This window comes from Rhinolophus ferrumequinum, unplaced genomic scaffold (genome assembly GCF_004115265.2).
Source record: "Rhinolophus ferrumequinum isolate MPI-CBG mRhiFer1 unplaced genomic scaffold, mRhiFer1_v1.p scaffold_109_arrow_ctg1, whole genome shotgun sequence".
NCBI classification, from domain to species: domain Eukaryota; kingdom Metazoa; phylum Chordata; class Mammalia; order Chiroptera; family Rhinolophidae; genus Rhinolophus; species Rhinolophus ferrumequinum.
In genome coordinates this window covers 659263-685250 of record NW_022680364.1, presented here as the reverse complement: position 1 = coordinate 685250, position 25988 = coordinate 659263, and the positions used below count along the sequence as shown (strand labels likewise).

Sequence of the window (25988 nt, the reverse complement as noted above, 5' to 3'; positions counted from 1 at the left end):
GCGCACATATGTTTTAAGGAATTTAGGGTAAAATGAACCATCAGCTTGTGCTTCTAACTCTGTGGGAAGGTGTTGGTAACACGCAGACACTGCTTTGCCCCCCCACAGGGAGGAGAGTAGGAGGCTAAAGACCACAGAGGCCAGAAGCAACCGTTGTGTTAGAGCGAAACCCCAGGCCCTCCTGGGTTCTTATGACGCACACATTTGTTCCCACGTCAGGCAGGTTTTGTGTGCCATCACAGTCCGTTCCACAGCTCTGCCTGCTGCTGTGTTTTGCATGACGTGCTGTTAGTGTCACACCTATAATGCTGACAGGGGGACCACCAAGACTTCCCCATCCTGAGATGTGAGGATGGATCTGAGCACACCCGTGACGCAGGCAAAAGAGCCCTGCCCTAGACGGTCCCCGCGCCGCAGACACAGGGACACCTTCTCTTCACAAAGGCCCTCGCTACACAGTGAGAACCAGAAAGTTCTGCATCGTTATCAGAAGGTGCTTACTCAGGACCTCTGTACCTAACATTCTGAAGACAATTGGAGAGGAAGGGATTTGTGTCTCTAGAATGTTCTGTCAGCCCTCACAGCTGAGGGACATAGCTTAAAGTAACCAGAATCACTGGAACACTTTTAAATATCAAGAGGCACATTCGTAAAAACCACCAGAGGAAGATTTTATCAGAATTAGTTCTCTACGTAGAAGTGGAGAAATTGAAGAGAAATTGAGTATGTTTCTAGGCTTAGAAATAAGAACAGAGTGGATAGATGACATTCTTGTATATTCAGAACCAAACTTTGTGTGTTCAGGGAGTTAAAGAGGCTTCTACAGAAGCTGTTCTCAGGTCTCTGTCACCCTTTAACTGGCACATCATCACGTGTGGGTTCCATTACCATGTGTTGGGGACGAGTTGTTAGATATTCATGGAACTAATTACCATTTCCAGAATCTTTTAGAGTTTGTTGATGTGAACGCTGCTGTTGGTGTGTGCTGTTTGCATCAGAAGCGAAGTCTCTTTAGGTCCTGTGAGAAGGCGGGAGTCAGAGGTCACCTCATGCACTGGCCTGAGGAGCCTGAGCCAGAGTCTAGATTCGGGTTCTCTAGGGAGTTTATTCAGAGGGCTTGAAAGGCCACCGTTGTGAGGAAGTTCATTGGAAGTGTCAGAGAATTCTTCTATAATCTCTCCACTGATGCGTTCAAACGTTTATGGCTCACACTGTCCAGTACATGGGGATGGTGATTATGGCTTGGGCCGGGGCTCCCTGCTGCCCCCTCCCCACTCCAGCTGAGGAGCCCTTGCAGCCAGAGCTTCGTAATCATAAGCAGGGCAGCGAGCTTTTCCTGCAAGGGGCCAGGAGACAAGGCTTAAGGCTTCGTGGACCATACGATCTCTGTTGCAACTAGAAAGGAAAAGGATTTCGCTTTAGAAACACAAGGAAGGAATGAGCCTCTTCCATCAAGTACACGTTTCTCGCGGCTTGTTGGGTCAGGCAGTAGGAGAGAAGCCTGGCTTGGAGGGGGACCTCTCACCAGCTGACGTGACTAGGAGTGTTTGTTAGGTCCCAGTGCCGGCCTCTAATCCTGTGTCATCACGTTTAGTCAGCGGTAAGTAAAGCTTAGCTCTCCTGTGGGCAAACCCTGGCTTTGGGGGTTTGCCTGCCAGCTGGTGGCCCCACACCTGGTGCCCTCCTCTTCTGGTGGCCCCACACCTCGTCCCCTGCCCTACTTGTGTGGCCCCACACCTGGTCCCTCTCCCCTTCTGGTGGCCTCACACCTGGTCCCTCTCCCCTTCTGGTGGCCCCACACCTGGTCCCTCTCCCCTTCTGGTGGCCCCACACCTGGTCCCCGCCCCTTCTGGTGGCCCCATACCTGGTCCTCTCCGCTTCTCGTGGCCCCACACCTGGTCCGCTCCCCTTCTGGTGGCCCCTCCCTGGCCCTCTCTCTACATCTTTGTCCATTTCATCCACTCCCCATTTTTAAGGCTACCTGCTTTGTTCAGCAGCCCACATTCCAGAGTGCCCATGGACCCGACACACTGGCCCCACCCTATACCCCATTGTCCTGTCAGTGTTATTAGGGCCCAGGTCTGATCCTGTCTCTTTTCCCCAAAAGTGCTTTGGAGATTTTTATCTATCAAAACTGACCTTGTTTGTCTGGATTTTATACTTAGAACCAAAGTAATGATTTGGGGACCCATGAGTATCCAAACTCTTTGTCCTCTGTATGCCCCATTCTGCGGCGGTGCCTGCTGACTTCACCCATACCTGGTGTACGCAAGAGAACTCCACCTGTTTGCTCCCTGACTTTTCCAATGTTTAAATGCATTTACCTCAGTCGTAACGTCCACTTGCACCATTATGCACATAAGAGTTGCAGACTTTCTTGGAGCTCTTGAGAGGAAGGGTCCCCACGCAAGGCGAGAAACGACCTGGGCTTGATGCCAGGGTGGCAGTAATCACGTCACTGCGGCGTGTTGGGCAGGGTGTCACTTAGCTCCCTCAGCCACAGTGCAGAGTGAGGCTTAGAGAGCTGACAGGATGACCCAGAGACTCAGCTGATGAGTCAGACGCCCACCTATTGGGGCAGGGCCTGGGTGACGCTGCTCTCTTGCTGTCTTCTCAGCGTCGTTGTTCTATTGCTTGTTACAAACAGAAAGAGAGCTCTTTCCAGCTAAGCACAGTGACACTGCATACACAATAAAGATTTCAGTGCCCCCGTGCCAACCCCACTGTGGGCTGTGTGACAATTGGAGCTCCCCTCCTGAGTTTGTGTTTGTGGATAGAAATCAGGAAGCTGTTTTCCGACATTGGAGATCCCTGTTCTGACATTAGAACATACTTGTTAGAATGTGTCTACCAGTCGCAGTCACATCTTTATGTTATTGTCCTGCGTGAAGGTGGGGGACAGGCGCTTTGGGTCTGAGAACCTGTGTAACCTGAGCTCGACCCTGACCTGCAGGATGCTGGCTGAAAGCAGCGGGAACACAGGACCCTGAGCCCTAGGCTTGCCACCGAGCAGCAGCCGTGAGTCCCATTAGCAGTGTCACAGGCTCACACACTCACAGATACACGCACACATTCACATTCACTCACACACACCCACACGCACATTCGTGCTCACACATATGCTCACGTGCTCACTGACATGCTAACACAGCACAGACTCACAGTCACATGCTCACTCACACGCGCTCCTGCTCCACATGATCATACACATCACACACACTACACATGCTAGTGTGTTCACACTCACATCACACACGCTCACACTCACGTGCACACACACACAAGAAAAGTTAATCTGCCACAGAAGACAAGGTAAACCACATGTTTTATTCCTCAGTGGTCACTAACGGAATAAGATAAATCCTTACGTGATATACTGTCATGTGTCACTTTTGGTCGAGACACCAGCTGGAGCGTCCCGGTGAGGTGCCTTCCATGAGCTGGGCAGTGGCCTTCACTGCTGAAACCAACATGTAAGTCCCCCTTCTGTTTGGTGGCACGTGGACGCAGCACGGCTCTCCCCCAGCGTCACTGTTCGTCACCATTGAATTTTATTCACCTGTACGTTTTCATCTAGGGGCCTGGTTTGCCATGTGCAGGGCATGGTCATGTCCTCTTAGGCAGCTGGGCAGACCCGACGGGCTGAGGGCCTGTATCACAGGGACCGCCCTGTCTTCCTTCCTTCTCAGTGGCAGGGGCAGTCGAGTTGACTGTAGGAAACCCGGGATGGGACATCTTGGTGTATGGAAGGTTGGGTTCCTTTGAACGCACCACTCACTGTCCATCTTCAGTTAGTGAACCATGAGCACATTGCTTTCTGCATATGAAAACCAGATTTCCTTTTCTCTTCATTTAGAAGGGAATTGAAAATGGGTCTGTCACCACTGACCCCAGGGGTTCCGATTCACGCAGTTAGAATTAAAGAACGCTACCTTTCAGCGGGCATTAGAGCCAGACTCGTCTGTGTGTAACTTACCTGCTCACTCTTTGAACTGCTCCCCCAGACTTGCTGAGTGGACAGTGTGGGCCGTGGGCAGGTACCTTCAGCCTCTGAATAGGACACAGAGCCCACCTGAGCCGGACACCTGCACAAGCAGAGGGAGCAGGGTTTCCAAGGTGGGGTTCTGCGGGACCCGGAAATGGTCCCAGCCAGAAACAGCTATGCCTATGGGGTGACTTGTTGGAAGAGAAGAGACGGGAGCCCTGCTGAGGCGGTACCAAAGCGGTGTGCGGATGCTGTCGTGAAAGTGGTTCAGTGCACTCCCTTCCCTCCTTCCCTGTGCCCATCTTGCATTGCAGATTCTTGGGGACCCATGTCAGCAGCTGAGAGCAAAAGCCACGCAGGGCTGGCTGAGGCAGAGTGCATCCTGTGGGGGCACGTGTGAGGGCGTCACGGTAGCTGTGTGGTGGTGCTCACGGTTGAGGGGATGCTTGGCAGATGGCTGGAAGAGTGGCCGCCGTTTTTCTCTTGACACGAAATTACTGCGAAGTTGATCTGAGGAGCAGTGGGCTGTCTGCTTAGGACACAGCCCCACTCTGCTGAGTGGCATAATCTTCCAACTGCTCCTGGAGCGCGTGTCCTCATGGCCTCATGCCTGGAGCTGGAGCGTCTCAGACCTGTGTACCTACTCCTTCAGCCTGACTCTACTTTCTTCCCCATCGACAGGTGTTTCCTGAGCATCTGTTACACATAAGGTTCTGTTAAGGGCTCCCCAAAAGATAGGTAGCTGGTTAAACACTTGGAGTCTTGACCATCGTCAGAATAACAGGGCACAGTATGTCCCTGCAATGTCAGAACGTTGTCTGCTTCCTGACAGACGCAGCTGCTGGGGTGATACCCCACAGGCAGCACGTGTGAGGAGCTGGACGGTGAATGGGAGGGGAAGTGACATCTAAGCAAATTTGGAAAGCACCTTGAAGCCGCCCAGTTGTCACTATTCCTATTTTTTAATCACCAGATATACTAGAATCATTATTTTTCCTAACTTCAAAGTGGGAATGTGGCAGTGTTCCTGCAGCCCAGCGTGGAGACGGACTGGCCGCCTGTCACCCGTGATGAGGCTACAGCTTCACACACAGTAAATCTGAATAAAATTGAAATGCATCGAACTCACAGTTTAGCTGCTTTTGTTTTAGGTGCTGATTTGAAGCAAATGTCATTGGTAGTGTTATTTTATCTGCTCTCCTGAAGGCCTTATTCACAGCTGTGCCCTCCCACTTACCCGCCGAGCGCCAGTGTTGCCATGGACGAGTGCTGTGGGGCCTGCTGCAAGTCTCCCTGTGTGCCCGGACCCGAGACACACATCACACACACACGCCCAGTGCTCACCCTCTGCCAAGCAGATTCCTAAGAACCTTACGTCCCCTGCAAGGAAGTCGCCACCATCCTCTGTGACAGATGGGGACACTGAGGCACAGAGAGGTTGGGACACTGCCCAGAGCTTGAATCTGCAGAGCTCTGCCTTGAACCTTGAGCTCAGCAGCTGCGATTGTTACAGATGGGAAAATGGCTCTTCTGTGGACATACAACTCACAACATCTCTTTTTCCATTGGCTGCTTAAAAATGTTATTTTAGTTAAATTGATGGCGCCTGTTATGCTATTATATCTGAAGTTTTGCCTCACTTTGTTCCATTTTGAGCAGTTTGAATTATCTTAAAAGTCACTTTATGCTGAGATTTCTGTAATGGACTTTGATTCAGAATCACGGTCTTTCGTAGAACATGGCAGTTTCTGAAACCCTGTTGCTTCCTTCACCTTCAGAATAACTGCCATGAGAATCAGGAAACCTGTGATGTGCTTCATTACAGAAAACCACTCTGCACCTCCTGATGTGACCACGTACACCTCAGAGCACGCGATACAGGCAGAGAGGCCCCAAGGCTCAGCCACGTCGCGGAACGCACCCAAGTATGGCAACGCCGAGCTCATGGAGACTGGCGATGGTACGTCTCCCAGCTCTTTTCTCCCTCCTTCCTGGGCAGACTTCCACTAACTTGCCTTTCAGCCCACGATTGGATGTGTTTCTTCCTGATAAACAGCTCGCTGAATCTAACTCCCTAAGCTCTTTATACGCGTCCCATAGAAAGTGGCATAGTTCCAACAAAGCACATTGTCTCCGAGGAAAACGATGATGATGTAGGAATTTGGTCTGAGAAGGAAATTGGATAAAATTCTGATGTTCTTGTTGATGAACAAGTAATGTTGGTTCAGCAATTAACAAATTAGTGTCAGTATCGTGGATGGTTACTTAGAGGGGCAGAATGAGGTGAGACGTGAACAAAGTAATTGTCAGATGTAGGTACTTTAGACTTTGGAAGAAAGAGAGTTGTTTCTTCTCCACATTGGAAATCGTATTAGTGGTTTGATAAAATGCAGCAGTAGGGGTTCTCTTTTATTCCTCAAAGCTTTTAATCTGGATACGCTCTCATGACGGGCCGTTTCTGTGACCCAACCTGCAGCAGCAGGCATGAATGTGAACTGCATGCTTTATTCTGCTTTCCCTAAGTCTCAGTCCTTTCAGGGCCATGAAAGTAAGAATAGACCCTGCTGATGACATGAAATGCTATTCTGTGGCCTGGGTGTGCCATCCACCCCACTGTGCTCGTGTCCCGTGACACTGTGTCGTTTGGAGGTGATGAGGAAGCCTGGACCCAGCCTCTCACAGGCAGCAGATGGCTCCATGATGACCAAAGCCCAGAGGCACTGGGGTTCATGAGCCCTGTTCGTACATTTAAAGTCCCCCAGTTTCCAATTTGGTCAGTTCCCCTGGAACGCTCTCAGTTTCAGTGTTTGCTTTATTTCTCCACTAATTTTGCTGTTTGTTAAATTGGTTGTTGCTATTCTTCTGGTTGCCGGCATTTTAGTAGCTTGACTGTGAGGTCCATCATCTTCCCCCACCTTCCTGGGTAGGTTCAGACGTGTCCCTGTAACTCCATGAAGCACGTGTTGTCCAGTGTTCTTCAGCGTGTGGGGACCCCAAGTCTCAGAATCACCTGGGGCACTTGTTGGAAAGCAGTTTCCGGGTCATGCCCCAGGCCTCACCTCGGGTCCTTCATGCTCTGAATGTAGCTGGAGAAGCAGCAGCCTTGTGAAATGACCTGGGTTGGTCTGTTTACTGGGGAAACACTGTTCAGGTACTGAGGAGTCTGGATTGTGTGTTTTTATGTATTTTCAAAACTATAAAATATTTCACATCTCAACTTTGAAGGTACTCATGAAGTGTTTTGAGGCAATCGTTAAAGTGCTTTCATTTGATAGAAAGTTTTTCTTGAATCTGTCGTATTCATTACAAAGACTGAGGTCTGTTTCTGTGATGCCTGCAGTGGAGGAGGTGGGCACGGCCGCAGTCATTATGGGAAGACCCCCTGCGGCCGTGGTTCTCAGACAGCGGGCCCCGCACAGCGTCCATACCATGGTCGCCGAGCCCCTTGCAGAGGCACATGTGACCATGGAGGACGGCAGCATCTTGGTGCTGCTTTTGTTCATTAATTTGGGTTATTTTAAACTTTGAAAAGCCCTTGCCTTTTTCAGTGATCATTTATTTCACTTACTCAGTTTTCAAAATGATGTCACGTTCGTTGTTGTAATAAATGTATTACATAACGTGAAGTTAGTTTTCCTCAGTGCTCATGGATAAATATATGCCAGCATTCTGTGCAAGAAGCTGAACTTAGAGACTTTCATTGCTGTGCTTCTGGAATGCACTGCCTGAATGTTCACTCAGGAGAACGGAAGTGAGATGCGGGAGGGACGCAGTGGCCATGAGCGGTGGGGGCAGTGCGGTCCCTGTGGGGCACCCGAGTTTGTATCCCCAGCGGAACATTCTCTTGGCCCCAGGAGGTCGAACACCACAGTGGTCTCAGCAGAGACGGACTCAGGAAGGTCTCACTACTTCATGAGCTCTCTTAGCCCTGTTGATAGAGGGGACCTAAAACCATGTGAGTAAGGAGGTGACAGACCCTGTTTTAGGTGTTGGAGGTGGGACACTGCCCGGTCTTCCCAACGTCACAAGAGTAGGATGTTCTACAAAGTTGTGAAGCAGAATCGTGTCTGCTGTCACTTTGTCTCTCGCAGCTTCCCAGCAGGGGCCCCCAGCAGAATGTCCTCCCTCAGCACATCGTCCCAGGTGGCACTTTGGGGACACTGGTCTTGAGGCATCCCTGCGATGGAGCTGTGGGTGCGTGTCACGGCCACTGCACTGTGGTGCTTGTTCAGGGTGCTAAGGCATCCCTCTGCCCGGGGGTCTGTGTTTCAGGAGTGCCGGTCAGTAGCCGGGTATCAGCGAAAATTCAGCAGCTTGTCAACACCCTCAAACGACCTAAACGACCACCCTTACGGGAATTCTTTGTTGACGACTTTGAAGAATTGTTAGAAGGTAAGAGAACCCTTTCCCACCCCCTTTTGTTTTAATGGCGTCTGATCCCATACACTATGATATTTTTCCAGCAAGGCTATTTTACCTTTAAAAACAATAACCTTGGCATTCACTAGAAGGCAGGACTCCTCTCTGGAGACTGGAGGTTCCGTGAAGGTGTGCGAATACTGTCCCGTCAGCCATGCCTCTTTATAAGGACTCTCAGGTTCAGACATGCAAGTAAATCATGGAAAACCTTGTCAACAGTGACACAGTCCCCTGAGAATAAGCTTGGGATGCACACAGAGAGCAGACAGCTGCTTCTACCCCACTTTACAAATCCAGGAGCTGTGCTCATGAGCCTCTTAACACAAACCCCAATAGTGGAAACAAAGCACATTTATCAGTTCCCACGCAAGCCCCTAGTTCTGTTCTTTACACCACAGGAAGATGCAGCTGGTTCTCTCTACTACGTGGAAGCTGTCCATCACAAACTGAGAGAAACCTCTTCCAGGAACAAAAAGAAATATCTCAGTTTCTCACCTCTTTAAAGACTTGGGCAAATTGTATTTCATTTTGAGGCATTCTTTTTGTTTTACTCTAGAAAATATGATCTGTGCTTGTCATTCATAGTACTTCTAGCAAACTTAAATTTGCATCTCAGTATTTAAGGGCAGAATATAATTTAGCAAGATCTGAGCTCTTCGGAGTCCAGAATTACTCGTATATGAGGTGTGGTCACAAAATACGGTGAATACTACTGCCGAGTGCCATCCAACGGAAAGGCAAGGATCTTTGATACAAGAAGCGGCACGTCAAACCTTAGTAACAGTGTGTGACAAGTTTCAACTTGTTCGGTGCAGTCAGTCAGGTGTGAGCTACGGTTCAGAGAAGGTGTGTTTTAAGTGTGCCGTAAATCATCCTCCATCATGACAACACTCTCTGTCACCCATCGCTTCTGGTAGGGCAATTTCTGTCAAATAAAAACATTACTGTGTGTCCTCATCCACCTTATTCACTGGATCTGGCACCATGCGACTTCTGGCTCTTCCCAAAAGTCAAAATAATTCAGGAATTTGAGGCAGCCACGACAGCACAACTAACGACGCTCACTACGGGTCCCGGTCACGAGGAGGAGGAGGATGTGGTACGCGGAGGGGAAATGGCTGCCGAAAACAATCCGGAAGAGCGTTTCCCAAAATGTATTCGGTAGCACTAGCGTCTACTGTGTTCTCAGCACCGTGCCACCTCTAGGAGAGGATCATGGGAGCAGCAGTAGTGGTCATGTAAAAATCTTTTTACCGAAAAAGGTGGTTGAGTGTCTGCTGAAACGTTCAAGTTTGCACAGAGAGAGGCACCGCTGGAACACTAATGAGCGATCATGACGCAGCCGTCCTTTTGGACTTCTTTTTTATAATGTGTGACCCTTCACCTTTGATCCCCTAACCTGCATTACCTTGGTAATCATTTCATTTTTCAATTTAATTTTTAAATTTTGGAGTACAAGCTGTAACACTTCATCTCTCAAAATGTAACACTCTGATTTCCGCAAATAGAGATATCCCTTTGAGCGATAAATTTGCAAAATACTGTCTTCATTTTCTGTATTAAAATTCACTTCAGTTTAAAAAAAAAAAAAAAGAAAGAAACTCACGAAAGAGGACTTCCAGAACTGCTTTGGAAAGACGATGGGATAAGTGTGTTTAAAGCGAGGGGGAGTATTTTGAGGGGGATGAATGGCGATGTGTCTTTTACTGTAATAATTTTTTATTTTTATTTAAACATTCACCGTATTATTTAATCATACCTCGTATGTAGATAATCAACATCTTAAACCTAAGTGTTGCAATCCTGTACTCAAGGCATGTTCGTATATATAGCTTTACTTGCTGTCATTTCACAGATGCATTCGGGTACCTCACCCGATATCGCTGGGGAAATTGTAAGAATCAAGTGCCTCCGTTACATCCGTGATTCTAGAAAAGCATATGTGCGTGCTTCATGCTCTAATAAGTTTATGCCTTGAGGATGTATCTCCTAGCTTCTTTAAAGGGGATAAAAACGTGATTATGCTGACATGGATGTGTTTTTTTTTGAAAACCTCTTGTGTTCACATGTATTTAGTTCAACAACCAGATCCAAACCAGCCAAAGCCAGAGGGAGCGCAGATGTTGGCCATGCGTGGGGAACAGCTCGGTGTGGTTACGAATTGGCCCCCGTCTTTAGAAGCCGCGTTACAGCGATGGGGAACCATCTCGCCAAAGGCCCCGTGCTTGACCACGATGGACACGAATGGGAAGCCCCTGTACATCCTCACTTACGGTAATCCCATGGGGCTCAGCTGCCTCTGTGTGCTTGTGCACCCACCTGCCACTCCAGGTGGCTAACTTATATTTGTGCTGCCTTATGTTTTCACTCCAAAATACATAGACTCTGAAAGGAAATATTTCAGGGAAATGTTTTGGTTTGAATAAGAAAAGTTACTATGGTTAAATGTTTTTTGAGTCTGGATCCAAACACGTAGTGTCGACCACTCTCCCAGGGTGTTGGGTGTTACCTGTTGAAATGTGTCTGTGACATTTGTGAGATCAGGAAGGGTTGGCACTTAAAGGTGTATCTAAACTCTGCCATCATCCAGAAGAAGCAAAATCTGTTTCCAAAGTGCTTTTTCAGAAAACAAAAGAAGCTTTTCTTTAATTCTTTGTTCAGTGCAATTAATGCAGTCTATAAATTTTCAGAAATAGTTAATTGTACCAGAGGGGTCCCTTTCTCTTTGTTCCGTGGACAAGATGCCATGAGAAATCCGATTGTCAGGTTCTGTTCACGCGGTCTGCTGCAGCTTTGTAAAAACCAGCTTCATAACTCATATTACATCTGCATGTGTGAAGTTAGGTTACTTTTTTTAAAACTGAGTTTTGTGGCAATAACACTCTACGAAGTACAGGTAGGAAAGAAATAGATGTCTACATTAGCAGCTGAGGCCAAGAGCCAGATGTTACATGAACTAATGTGCAGTTCAGCCTTCTGGGGGTGCGAGGCCCCAGGAACCACCAACCAGACTCAGCCACTGTCCCGGACATCTCGTGGACAACAATTACACGGACCTTAGCAGCATATTTCATAGCCACCTTGTTTTCAATGGCTTCGTTGCATAATTCTAAGTAGATAAAGGGTATTTCACCCATGACGAGGCATAAGCTGGATTTTTTTTTTTTAATTATGCTCCTGGAAATGGGTTTTATTCAGTCGGAAAGCTAGAAGGCTCTCTTGGGTGAGCGTCATCTCCTGTCAGACACAGCTCCTTACTGGTCCTTGAGGGTTTACCTGCCCGCGGTTGGGGAATTCTAGCCGCCATCTGTATGCACACATGAACGCTGCCTTGTCCGTCAGCCACAGGTGTGCAAACACCTAAGGTGTTTGAAGCACTCCATGCCCCCCACGGCACCAAGGTGTGGGGCTCAAAGAGGAGTGACACGCGGTCCCCGGTGCTGAGCCAGACTGGAAGCACCGCCGGAAGGGATGACGGATGGTGCTGACTTTCCTGAGGTGAATTTGAGGTTCAGATCCAGATCAGCCGTGTAGGACAATTTCGTGTGTCTATAGTAACGCATCCAACTCCTGCTTTTCAGTCCTCTATATTTTGCTGTATTTTAATAACTGATACGACACATAGACTGAGGGTCAGTCTCAGTTTTTGCTTTGTTACAGGAGCATCGGAAAGCTGTGCCTTTCCAAATGTAAGATTATAGTTTATCAGGATGTAAAATGAACGTGTGGGCTAATATGATGAAAGCTTTAGAAATATGCTTTCTACGTAGAAACACTAAATAGAGGAACACTGAATGGTGGATGTTGCTGAAAAGACACAGAAAAGTTCATGCATAAGAACTGTTCTAGTACCAGGTAACTTGGTATAAGCGAAGGACCAGACCTTTATAGCTTGGTAGTTTCATCCAGCCCCAAGTGTAGCTTCCTGCCAAGTCCTCGGGTAGCAGAATTCCCAGCCAAGAACAAGGTCTTCAGTAGAAAATACAAAGGGCAAATAAAGGTAGTGAACAAACTTATTTAAGAAATCTTTTGCTTTTTACTTACCAATCTAGATAAAAGAACATGCTAAAGGGAACCCATGGTGCTTCGTAATCCTACAGTGATCCCGTGGCTTCCTTGCGGCTTTTCTCCCAAGCAAATGCTCATGTTTTTCTTTCTTTCTTTTCTTTGCTTTTTGGCTTTTGCCCCATATATTTTGACGGATTTAGATGCTTGAACTAGAAAAGCATCGGCAGCCTTTCTGTATCTTTTTGGGTTTCTGCGCCGTTGGTAATGGCCTCTCAAGCCCCCACGCAGTTTCCAGGTGAACTAGCCCCCGTGCTCCCCGCAGGCTCTGAACACCTCCCCCCACCCCCACCCCAGGTTCCACACTCCACAATGTCTGCTCCTCACTCAACCTGAAGTAAAGTTAAAATCCATGCATAATAGAATGGTGTTTTCATCTTTCCCACATGTTTTGTTCTCCTCCATGCACATTGTTGTCTCAGTCCCAGGACCTGTTCTCCCAGTTACAGCATCTGTTGAACTTGTCTTAAATCAGGGGCAATTTCATGTCTAATTCCCAACTTTCAAGTATGCAATACAGTATTATTAACTGTTATTAGCTATAGTCACCATGCTGTACATTAGAACCTCATGGTTTATTTTATAAGTAGAAATTTGTGCCTTTTGACGGCCTTCCCCCATTTCGCCACGCCCCACCACCACCTCTCCCCGCCTTCACTTCTGGCAACCACCAGTCTGTTCTCTGTGCCTATGAGGTCAGTTTTTTATTTTTATTTTGTTTTTATTCCACATATGAGTGAAATCATATGGTGCTTGTCTTTCTCTGTCTGACTTATTTCATTTAGCATAACACCCTCTAGGTCCATCCATGTTGTTGCAAATGATAAGATTTCCTTCATTTTTATGGCCGAGTAACATTCCATTGTACATATGTACCACATCTTCTTTATCCATCCATCTATTGATGTAGACCTAGGTTTCTTCCCTATCTTGGCTGTTGTAAATAATGCTACAATGGAAGGATTACTTGAAGGTGGGCAAATTGGGCGAGCAGGTGGAAGAGGGAAGGGAGCGGAGTGGAGACGTGGTCCGTATCTGCAGCTGTGGAAACGCGGTCAGCACCTGTGGCTATGGGCACACGGCCCGCACCTTTGGCTGTGGAGAGGCGGCCCGCATCTGTGGCTATGGAAACACACCCGCATCTGTGGCAGTGGAAATGTGGCCGGCATCCGCAGCTGCAGAGACACAGGGGATCCCAGGACAGAACAGAGACCACAAAAACCAGGAAGTCGGCTCTTTCCCTGCGTCCCACAGCTGATCTCTCCCACCAAGGGGGCAGCATATCCAGCGTTTGAGCCAATAACCTCAGTAAGACCTCCAGTTGGGCCCTAGGCCAGACAAAGGACACAAACTCCATACCTGGGTCCCTCCCCCACTCTTCCAATCCTACCTTCGCCCTTCCAGAGACTTAAGCTGACCCCTGAACTGAGGAGTAGTGTCAGATTACAGAGGAGCCTTAGTGCTCAGGCTCTGGGAAGACTGGCAGGCAGCTCTGACCCAGAGAAGAGGCTGGGAAGAGTGTGATTTTTGCTGGGCTAGCAGAGAAGAGACTCTTCCATCCCCAGCCCCCACCCTTTCTGGCCTGCCTTGGGCAGAGCAATTACAACTGCGGAGGCATTCCCAGGCATCAGCAGTAGACAGCAGACGCAGCTCTGGGCTTTCAGCAGCTCAGAAATCTCCTGCCCGCCACACACACACACACACACACACACACTCACAAACACTCACACACACACGGAAGAAGTACCCTAAGACTCAGGAGAATTGGACACAGGGCTGGTTGTGCTACTCTCAGTGTGCATATGTGCAGGCAAGAGCAGAAACTGCACTCACTTTGTAGAAACTACCATCCAGACCTCTCAGCCCCACGCATCTAAATCTGTAGTCCCAACGTCACTCTGGGCACCAGGTTACCGGATCTGCCTGTACAATACGCAGAGGACTCTTTGGTACAGCACAGGACAACTTGGAGATCACTTGGTGGGCTTAAGCCATGACTGGCGCTGCTTTTTGTTTTGTTTTGTTTGTTTTGTTTTTTCTTTATATCTTTGATATCTTTGCCTGTATTGAGTGTGGGTTGTCGGTTGTTTTTACATGTGAATGTATTTGATTTTTTCTTTGTTGTTGTTGTTGTGGTGGTGCTTGGTGATTTGCTTTGTTCTGAAATTGCCCTACCAGGGCCCAGCTTAGGAGGCACAAGATTCAACATACCCAGAGGCCAACTCCAGACCAAAGCAGAGTACTACCGGGTTTGACCTACAAGTGACACACCCAGAGGGAATTCTCTACAGGCACAAGAGCCCGTAGAAACCACATTTAAGTGGTCAACCCTCACGCAGCAGAACACCCTGCGGTGGGCAGAGCCAAGTCTCACAACTAGTCAGCCTAGGAGTTACCCCCACCTACTCACAAGCGAAAATCAATTAAAAATCTTCTTTAACAGGACAATATACACAACGCAAGAGTCACCTTTGGAGCACACACAGAAGAGAAGAATGAAGTAGTGCAAGTCAAATATAAAGGACTCATACTACAAATGATAACCCAGCAAGAATTAAGAACTCTAGGGGATCTACCTAATACATCGAAGCAAACACAGAGAGTCAGCCAGAATGGGGAAACAAAGATACACGTCCCAAATAAAAGAACAGAAGGAACCTCCAGAAATGGAACCAAATGTTAAACAGAGGTAACCAACATATCAGAGACAGAGTTCAGAACACTGATGATAAGAATGTTTAAGGAGATAAGAGACGACATAAAGAAGGATAGAGAAATCATAATGAACAACCAGTAAAAGAACACAAATACTGAAGTAAAGAACTCACTTGAAGGAATTAACAGCAGGTTAGATGAAGCAGAGGATCGAATCAGCGACTTAGAAGACAAGTTAGCAGAGATCACCCAAACACAACAACAGAAAGAAAAAAGAATAAAAAACAATGAAGATGGTTTAAGAGAACTCTGGGATAACGTCAAGTGCGAGAGGAGCAAGGGATTGAGAACACATTTGAAGTGATAATGTCTGAAAACTTCCCTAAGCTGATGAAGGAAACCAACGTACAAGCCCAGGAAGTGCAGAGAGTTCCAACCAGGATAAACCCAAACAGGCCCACACCAAGACACATTATAGTTAAAATGGCAAAGATTAAACACAAAGAATCCTAAAAGCAGCAGGAGAAAGACAGAGGGTTACATACAAGGGAACTCCCATAAGACTATCAAATGACTTTTCTACAGAAACATTGAAGGCCAGAAGGGAGTGGCAGGAGATACTCAAAGTGATGGAAAGCAAAGGCCTACAACCTAGATTGCTTTATCCAGCAAGGCTATCATTTAAAGTTGATGGAGAGATAAAGAGCTTCCCAGAAAAGAAGAAGCTAAAGGAATTTATTACCACCAAGCCAGCATTGCAAGAAATACTAAAACGACTTCTGTAAATAGAAGAAAGATGAAAACAATCAAACTACAAATTTAAAAATGGCAATAACTATGTAACCTATCAATAATCACTTTAAATGTAAATGGATTACATTCTCCAATCAAGAGACATAGGGTGGCTGAGTGGATAAGAAAGCAAGACCCTTGTATATGCTGTATACAAGAGACTCACCTCAGATCAAACGACACACACAGGCTGAAAGTGAAGGGTTGGAGTAAGATATTTCATGCAAATGGAAATGAGAAAAAAGCTGGAGTTGCAATACGTATATCTGACTTCAAAATGAAGAACATATTAAAAGGCAAAGATGGGCACTACATAATAATAAAGGGATCGATCCGACAAGAGGACATTACCCTAGTAAACATCTATGCACCCAACATAGGAGCACCTAAATATATAAAACAGATATTGACTGACATAAAGACAGAGATCAACAGTAACACTATCATAGTAGGGGACTTCAACACACTTCTGACAACAAGGGACAGGTCTTCCAGACAGAAAACCAATATGGAAACAACAGCCTTAAATGACACATTGGACCACTTGGATTTAATCGATATTTTCAGAGCATTTCACCCCAAAGCTGCAGAATACACGTTCTTCTCAAGCGCACATGGAACATTTTCCAAGATAGACCATATGTTAGGCCACAAAACAAGTCTTGATGAATTTAAGAAAATTGAAATCATACCAATTGTCTTCCTGACCACAGTGCTGTGAAATTAGAAATGAACTACAGGAAAAAAACTGGAAGACACACCAATTCATGGAGGCTGAATAACATGTTACTAAATAATGAATGGGTCAAGCAGGAGATCAAGGAAGAAATCAAAAGATGTCTCGAGACAAACGAAAATGAAAACACGATGACCCAAAATCTATGGGATGCAGCAAAAGCAGTCCTAAGAGGGAAATTCATAGCATTGCGGGCCTACCTAAAGAAACAAGAAATATCACTAATCAACAGTTTATCTTCACACTTAAGGGATCTGGAAAAAGAACAGCAAAATAAGCCCAAAAGGAGTACAAAGAAGGAGATAATAAAGATCAGAGTGGAAATAAATGAAATAGAAACCAGAAAAACAATACAAAAGATCAATGAATCCAAGAGTTGGTTCTTAGAGAAGATAAACAAAATTGACAAACCTTTAGCCAGACTCATTGAAAAAAAGAGAAGAGGACCCAAATTAATAAAATCAGAAATGAAAGAGGAGAAGTGACAACAGACACCACAGAAATACAAAACATTTAAAGAAATTACTCTGAGCAACTATATGCCAACAAATTTGACAATCTGGAAGATATGGACAATTTTCTAGAGGCATACAACCTTCCAAGGCTAACTCAAGAAGAAACAGAAAACCTGAATAGACTAATCACCACCAGGGAAATTGAATCAGTAATCAACTATCTCCCAACAAACAAAAGCCCTGGACCAGATGGCTTTACAGGTGAATTTTACAAAACGTTCAAAAAAGAATTATCACCTATTCTCCTCAAGCTCTTCCAAAAAATCCAGAAGGAGGGAAGGCTTCCAAACACTTTTTATGAAGCAACTATCACCCTGATCCCAAAATCAGACAAAGACACCACAAAAAAAGAAAACTACAGGTCAATATCTCTAATGAACATAGATGCAAAAACCCTCAACAAAATATTAGAGAACAGAATTCAGCCATACATTAAAAAGATCATACACCATGATCAGGTGGGATTCATCCCTGGTATGCAAGAGTGGTTCAGCATCCGCAAATCAATTAATGTGATACACCACATTAACAAAATGAAAAATAAAAATCATATGATCATATCAGTAGATGCAGAAAAAGCATTTGATAAAATCCAGCAGCTATTTATGATAAAAGCACTTAAGAAAGTGGGACTAGAGGGAGGGATCATATCTCAACATAAAGGCCATATATGATAAACCCACAGCTAACATCATACTCAATGGTGAAAAGCTAAAACCATTCCCCTTAAGATCAGGAACAAGGCAAGGTTGCCCACTTTCTCCACTTCTCTTCAACATAGTTCTGGAAGTTCTAGCCACAGCAATCAGACACGAAAAAGAAATAAAAGGCATCCAAATCAGTAAGCAGGAAGTAAAATTGTCATTATATGCAGATGACATGATACTATATATAGAGAACCCTAAAGACTCCACCAAGAAACTATTAGAGTTGATAGATGAATTTAGTAAAGTAGCAGGATGGAAAATGGAAAATTAATATTCAGAAATCAGTTGCATTTGTATATATACCAATAATAAAACATCAGAAAGAGAAATTAAAAAAACAATCCCATTTACAATTGCTCCAAAGACTATAAAATACCTGGGAATAAATTTAACCAAAGAAGTGAAAGATCTGTACTCAGAAAATTATAAGACACTGAAGAAAGAAATGAAAGAAGATACAAATAGATGAAAACACATACCATGTTCATGGATAGGAAGAATTACTATAGTTAAAATGTCCATACTGCCTAAGGCAATATACATATTCAATGCAATTCCTATCAAACTACCAACGACGTTTTTCACAGAAATAGAACATATAACCCTAAAATTTATATGGGACCATAAAAGACCCCGGATAGCCACAGCAATCTTGAGAAATAAGAACAAAGTGGGAGGTATAACAGTACCTGTCATCAAATTATACTACGAGGCTACAGTAATCAAAACAACATGGTACTGGCATAAAAACAGATACATAGATCAATGGAACAGAATAGAGAGTCCAGAAATAAATCCATGCCTATATGGCCATTTAATCTACGACAATGGAAGCAAGAATGTACGGTGGGGTAAAGATAGTCTATTCAATAAATGGTGCTGGGAAACCTGGACAGACCCATGCAAAAAAATGAAGCTGGACCACCTCCTTACACCATATACAAAAATAAATTCAAAATGGCTTAAAGGCTTAAATGTAAGATCTGAAACCATAAAATTCCTAGAAGAAAATATAGGAAGAAACTTCACAGACATTGCCCAGAGTAAGATTTTTACTGATATATCCCTTTGCGCGAGGGAAGTAAGAGAAAAAATAAACATGGGATTACATCAAACTAAAAAGTTTTTTCACAGCAAAGGAAACCATCAATAAAACAAAAATGGACCCTACTGAATGGGAAAAGATATTTGCCAATGATATATCTGATAATGGGTTAATATCACAAGTTTATAAAAAACTCAACTCCAAAAAAACAAACGACCCAATTAAAAAATGGGCACAGGACTTGAAGAGACATTTTTCTAGAAAAGACATACAGATGGCAAACAGACATATGAAGAAATGCTCAAACTCACTAATCATTAGAGAAATGGAAATAAAAACCACAATGAGATACCACCTCACCCCACTCAAAATGGCTATCATCAATAAATCAAAAAACAAGTGCTGGCGAGGATTTGGAGAAAAGGGAACCTTTGTGCACTGTTGGTGGGATTGCAGATTGGTGCAGCCACTATGGAAAACAGTATGGAGGTATCTCAAAAATCTGAAAATGGAACTACCTTATGACCCAGCAATTCCACTCCTAGGTATCTATCCAGAGAAATCCAAAACTCTAATTGAAAAAAAATGTATGAACCCCTATGTTTATTGCAGCACTATACACAATAGCCAAGACATGGAAACAACCGAAATGCCCATAGGTAGATGACTGGATTAAGAAACTGTGGTACATTTATACAATGGAGTATTACACAGCCATAAAGAAGAAAGAAATCTTACCATTTGCAACAACATGGATGGACCTAGAGAACATTATGTTAAGTGAAATAAGACAGAGAAAGATAAGTACCATATGATCTCACTTATATGCGGAATCTAAAGAAAAGAATAAGTCAATGAACTAATCAGAAACAGTTTTGGAGACATAGAGGAAAAACTGAGGGTTGCTAGATGGGCGGGCGGAGGGTGGGGGTAAGGGGGAAGGTGAGGGGATTAGAAAACAGTCGGTAACCACAAGATGGCCACAGGGTTTTGAAAATTAATTTGGGGAATGTAATCAATAATGTTGTAAAGATTTCTAGGGTATCCGATGGACATGTGTCCCATTTGGGAGACCATCTCAGGGATGATGTAGATGCCTGATCACTGCACTGTACACCTGAAGCTGAACAATAATTAATGCCAACTATAATTATATATATATGTACATATATGTGTATATATATGTATGTATATACTTACAAGGAGTAGAGTACAGCATTAGGAATAGAGACAGTGGAAATGTAATGGCTGTGTGTGATGTCAGAGGGGTAGTGGATGGGGGAGGGGGGTTCATACAGTGTAAGGGATACAAATGATAAACGTCTAAGTATTACTTTGTCTTGTGTACCTGAAACTAATTAAAAAAAACTATATGCATACACACAAAAAAATACATGACTGGAATCTAATCATAAGGAAAGCAAACAAATCCACTTGAAGCTCACTCTACAAAATAACTGACCCTGTAATCTTCAAAAATGTCAAGGTCATAGCAGTCAGATATTGGGGAACTGTTCCAGAATGAAGGGGACTAAAAAAAAAAAGACAATTAAATGCAACGTGTGATTCTGACTAGGACCCAAAGAATGTTACTAGGACAATTGGACATCAATGTTAATTTCCTATTTGGATAACTGTATTGTCATTATCTAAGAGAGTGTCCTCATTTATTGGAAATATGAACTATTTCAGGTATTCAGTATTCAGGGACGATAGGCCATCAGGCTGGTAACTTACTTTCACATGGCCTGAGGAAATAGTGTAGTTTGCTGTACTACATTTGATATTTTCAGTAAGTTTGAGATTGACTCAAAATAAGAAAAAATTATACGATAAAGAATAAGTTTCTTCAAAAAAAAATAATAATAATGCTACAATGAACATGGGCTGTGTATGTCTTTTTGAGTTAGTGTTTTTCTTTTCTTTGGATAAATACCCAGAAGTGGGATTGCTGGATCCTATGGTAAGTTCTATTTTCAGTTTTTTGAGGAACCTCCATACTGTTTCCATAGTGGCTGCATAAATTTGCAATCCCACCAATGTTCCCTTTTCTCCACATCCTCGCCAACACTTGTTTGTTGATTTATTGATGATAGCCATTCTGACAGGTGTGAGGTGGTATCTCATTGTGGTTTTTATTAGCATTTCTCTGATGATTAGTGATGTTGAGCGTCTTTTCATGTGTCTGTTGGCCATCGGTATGTCCTCTTTGGAGAAATGTCTATTCGGGTCCTCCACCCATTTTTTCATTGAATTGTTTTGGGGGTTTTGCTACTGGGTTGTACAAGTTCTTTATAAATATATTGGATATTAACCCCCATTAGAGGTAGGATTTGCAGATATTCTCTCCCATTTGGTAGGTTGCCTTTTCATTTTTTTGATGGTTTCCTTTTCTGTGCAGAAGTTTGATGTGCCCACTTGTTTATTTTTGCTTTTGTTGCCAGATCCACAAAATCACCAAGACAAATGTCAAGGAGCTTATCGCCCGTGCTTTCTCTAGTTTTATGGTTTCAGGTCTTACATTCAAGATTTTACTCCATTTTGAGTTAATTTTGTGTATGGTATAAGAAATAGTCCAATTTCATTTTTTTACATATGGCTGTGCAGTTTTCCCAACACCATTTATTGAAGAGACTGTCCTTTCCTCATTGCATATTCTTGGCTCCTTTGTTGTAAATGTATTGATCATATGTGCATGGGTTTATCTCTGGGCTCTTTATCCTGTTCCAATTATCTATGTGTGTTTTTCTGCCAATACCATCCTGTTTTGATTACTATAGCCTTATAGTGTAGTTTGAAATCACGGGTGGTGATGCCTCCAGTTTTGTTCTTCTTTCTCAAGATTACTTTGGCTATTGAAGGTCTTTTGTTGTTCCATATACAGTTTTGGATTGTTTGTTCCATTTCTGTAAAAATGGTATTTAAATTTTGATAGGGATTAGATTGAATCCATAGGTTGATTTGGGTAGTGTGGGCATTTTAACTACATGCACACCTTGGAGATATTGTACATTACGTCCAGACCACTGCAATAAAAAGAATATTGCAGTAAAGTGAGTCACATGAATTTTTTCTTTTCCCCTGTATATAAAAGTTATGTTTACACTATATTGTAGTCTAAGTTTGCGATAACATTATGTCTGAAAAAAAATGTACATACCTTAAATAAACATACTTTATTGCTAAAAAGTACTAGTCATCATCTGGGCCTTCAGCAAGTCATAATGTTGTTGTTGGTGGCGGGTCTCGTTTTGATGTTGGAGAAAATGCAATATCGGTGAAGTGCAATAAAGTGAAGTACAATAAAACAGGTATGCCTGTATTAGTTCTTCCAGTCCATCATCACAGAATACCTTTTCATTTATTTGTGTCTTCAGTTTCTTTCATCAGTGTCATTGTTTTCAGCATACAGGTCTTTCACCTCCTTGGTTAAATTTATTCCTAGGTATTTTATTCTTTTTGATGAAACTTTACTTGCCATGCTTTTCTTAATTTCTCTTTCTGATAGTCCATTATTAGTGTATGAAAATGCAGCAGATTTCTATATATTGCTTTTGTATCCTGCAACTTTACTAAATTTATTTATTAGTTGTAACATTTTTTTTGATGGATTCTTCAGGGTTTTGTATACATAGTATCATGTCTTCTGTAAATAATGACAGTTTTACTTCCTTTCCAATTTGGATGCCATTTATTTCTTTTTCTTGCTTAATTGATCTGGCTGGGACTTTTAATACTGTGTTGAATAAAAGCAGCTGGGGTGGACATTCTTGTCTTGTTCTGATCTTGGAGGAAAAAACTGTTAGCTTTTCGCCATTGAATTTAATATTAGCTGCGGGCTTGTCTCATGTGACCTTTATTATGTTGAGGTATTATGTTCCCTCAGTACCCACTTTGCTGAGAGAGAGTTTTTTATCACAAATGTGTGCTGGAATTTGTCAAATGCCTTTTCTGCATCTATTATGGGGATCATACAACTTTTATCCTTCATTTTGCTTTACATGATGAATCCCACTGACTGATTTGCATGTGTTAAACCAACCTTGCATCCCTGGAATGAATCCCACTTGATTGTGGTATATGATCTTTTCAGTGTATTGCTGAATTCTGTTTTCTAATATTTTGTTGAGGATTTTTGCATCTATGTTCAGGAGGGATAATTGCCTGTAATTTTCTTGTGACACTCTTGTCTGATTTTGGTATCAGGGTAATGGTAGCCTGAGGAAATGAGTTTGGAAGTGTTTCCTCCTCTTCTATTTTTTGGAAGAATTTGAGAAGTGTATGTATTAATTCTTCTTTGAATGTTTGGTAGAATTTGCCAGGGAAATGTGTGTCACTTTGCACAACATAAATTAGTGGTAACGCACTATTGCCGTGGTGTTCGCCCTACTTTACTCCCTAGAAATCTTCCCTCACAACTTCTGTGATAATTAAATTTCTGTGGCTTTGCTGTAGGTATTTTGTACACTAAGAGTATTTGTACTAGTACCATATTCTAGTGTTCAGGCTTCTCAGATTTCATGAGTCAGAATTGCTGGCTCATGATTCCAGGGACTCAGAATAAACTGAGGGGTAAAATGAAAATGTAATACTCTCTTTGCACTTTAATGTGCACACATGTCCATAACTGGGAACGCACATGTCCAGTTACTTGTGTCTGTACTTTGTATTGATAGGCAAACTGTGGACAAGAAGCATGAAGGTGGCTTACAACATCCTGCATAAATTAGGTACGAAGCAAGAGCCGATGGTGCGGCCTGGAGACAGGGTGAGTGCAATTTAATTCATTGCATCTGCAAAACACATTGTCTTAGTGAAAACGTTACCTACTGTCATAAAGTTCCAAAGCCCAGTGTCTCTTAATACTAATGCTGCTAAGTAAGGCTTTCTTAACATTTACTATGAACCCGGAGCAATTACACATAAGTCATGTAATCTTCAAAGCAACTCAGTGAGCTAAACTAGAGTATTTCCCATGTATTATCCATGCGGACATTCGGACTTGAGGGGTCAAGTATCATATCAGATGCAGGCGCATAACTAGTTGATGGTGTAGCCAGCGCTCATATCCATTTCTGTCCGACCCCCAAAGCCTGTGTCCTAACCACTGTCATATATTGTCTCCTAGTTTAAAATATTTTGTGTCGTCTACCTGGGTAGGCAGGACAATTACATTTTAAATGCTTTAACGTTAGTGAGATCAACGATCTCAGCAGTAAACTGCTGGTACCATTCCTTCCCCAGTGTTAAATTTCTTGATCTTTCATTGAAAAGCAAATTTTATTCTTACTGCAACCTGATAAGTTACAGAGGACAGGTATTAGTATTTCCCTTTAATGTTACACCCAGAGCATTTAATAACCTTGTCCAAGCTTCACACCCAGCTTAGAGGTGGGGCTGGGTATGGAACCGAGTTTTCTTGCCTTTTTCCCCACAAGCTGCTATGTACCTTAGATGCCCTGAGACTGGGTTTTCCTACCTGCACCCAAAGGCCTCCCAGCGAATTTTATTAAGATGTCACCACAGAGAACCATAGAGCATCATAGAACACAATCTATGATTCATTGAGGAGATATTATAAGGACATGGGCCCATTACAGTGAATTTTTAAAAGATTGCGATTGCTGCCGCCCCAGGATTCTGTGTGAACTATGTTTCTTTCCAATTTTTTATTGAACCAGTTTCACCTTCAGCCTTTAAAAGTCAATTGTAGCACTCATACTTCCGATTACACAACTTACGATAAACCTACAGTAATCTACATAGTGCAGTACTGACATAAAGACAGGCGGAGACCAATGGAATGGAATAGAGAGCCCCGAAATAAACCCTCACATATATGGTCAAGTGATTTTCAATCAGGATGCTAACACATTAAATGGGGAAGGACAGTCTATTCAGTGGTGGTCCTGGGACAATTGGACATCCACAAGCAAAAAACAAAATTGAACCATTACACCATATATAAAAAAATCCAAAATGGATCAAAAACCTAGACATAAAAGTTAAAACTATAAAACTCTTAGGATAAAACATAGGGGAAGCTTCATGACATTGGATTTGGTAGTGATTTCTTGCATATGACACCAGAAGCCCAAGCAAAAACAAAATTGATAAATTGGACTTCATCAGAATGAAAAAAACTTTTGTACTCTAAAGGACACTATTGATAGGGAAAATGCAACATAAAAAAATGGGAGGAAATGTTTGCAAATCATGTATCTAATAAGTGGTTAGTATTCAGAATATATAAAGAACTCCTACAGCTCAACAACCAAAAAAAAAAAAAAAGTTGGAAAATGTGCAAAAGACTTGAATACACATTTCTGTAGAGAAGATTCATAGGTGTCCAATAGGCACATGTAAAGAAGTTCAACATCACTAATCATCAGGCAAATGCAAATCAAAACCACAGTGAGATCCCACCTCGTACCCACTAGAATGACTTTTATCAAAAGTAGAAAATAGTAAGTGTTGGCAAGAATGTGAAGAAATTGGAGCCCTCGTATATTGTGGTAGGAACATACAGTTGTGTAGCTGCTGTGGAAAAGAATATGGTGGTTTCTTAGAAACTAAACATGGAATTACCTTTTGGTCCAATTCTACTTCAATTTCAAAATTATTGAAAGTGGAAATTTGAACATTTGTTTCTACACCAATGTTCACAGCAGTGTTATGCACAAACCAAAGGTGGAAGCAAGCCAGGTATCCATGGACAGATGAATAGACAATACAATGTGATCCAGCCATGCGATGGAATATTATTCAGCCTTGAAAAGGAAGGACATTCAGACATATGCTACAGCATGGATGAACCTTGAGGACATTATGCTGAATGAGATAAGCCAGCCACAAGAGGACAAATATTGTGTGATCCCACTTCTGTGAGGCACTTAGAGTAGTTAAATTCATAGAGACAAAGAATGATTGTTACCAGGGGCTTGGATATGTGGGGGTTAGTGTTTAGTGGGACAGAGTTTCCATTTAGGAAGATGACAGTTCTGGAGATGATGGTGGTGATGGTTTCATATGAATGTACTTAATGCCTCTGAATCGTACACTTGAAAAT

General features: G+C 43.3%; 2 protein-coding genes across 4 annotated transcripts in view; both read left to right on the top strand.

The window, feature by feature from the left end:
• DIP2C (disco interacting protein 2 homolog C) overlaps window positions 1-25988 on the top strand; it is a 339643-nt gene that overhangs the window by 226879 nt on the left and 86776 nt on the right. For all 3 annotated transcript variants that reach the window (XM_033102147.1, XM_033102149.1, XM_033102148.1), the window contains 4 exons: window positions 5811-5945; window positions 8258-8377; window positions 10481-10678; window positions 23596-23687. In XM_033102147.1, the coding sequence (XP_032958038.1) occupies window positions 5811-5945; window positions 8258-8377; window positions 10481-10678; window positions 23596-23687 (545 nt within the window). The remainder of the gene's footprint in view (window positions 1-5810; window positions 5946-8257; window positions 8378-10480; window positions 10679-23595; window positions 23688-25988) is intronic.
• Window positions 9499-9741, top strand: LOC117019930 (calmodulin-binding transcription activator 1-like). Its single transcript, XM_033102150.1, has one exon. The coding sequence runs from the start codon at window positions 9499-9501 to the stop codon at window positions 9739-9741; it is 243 nt and encodes an 80-aa protein (XP_032958041.1).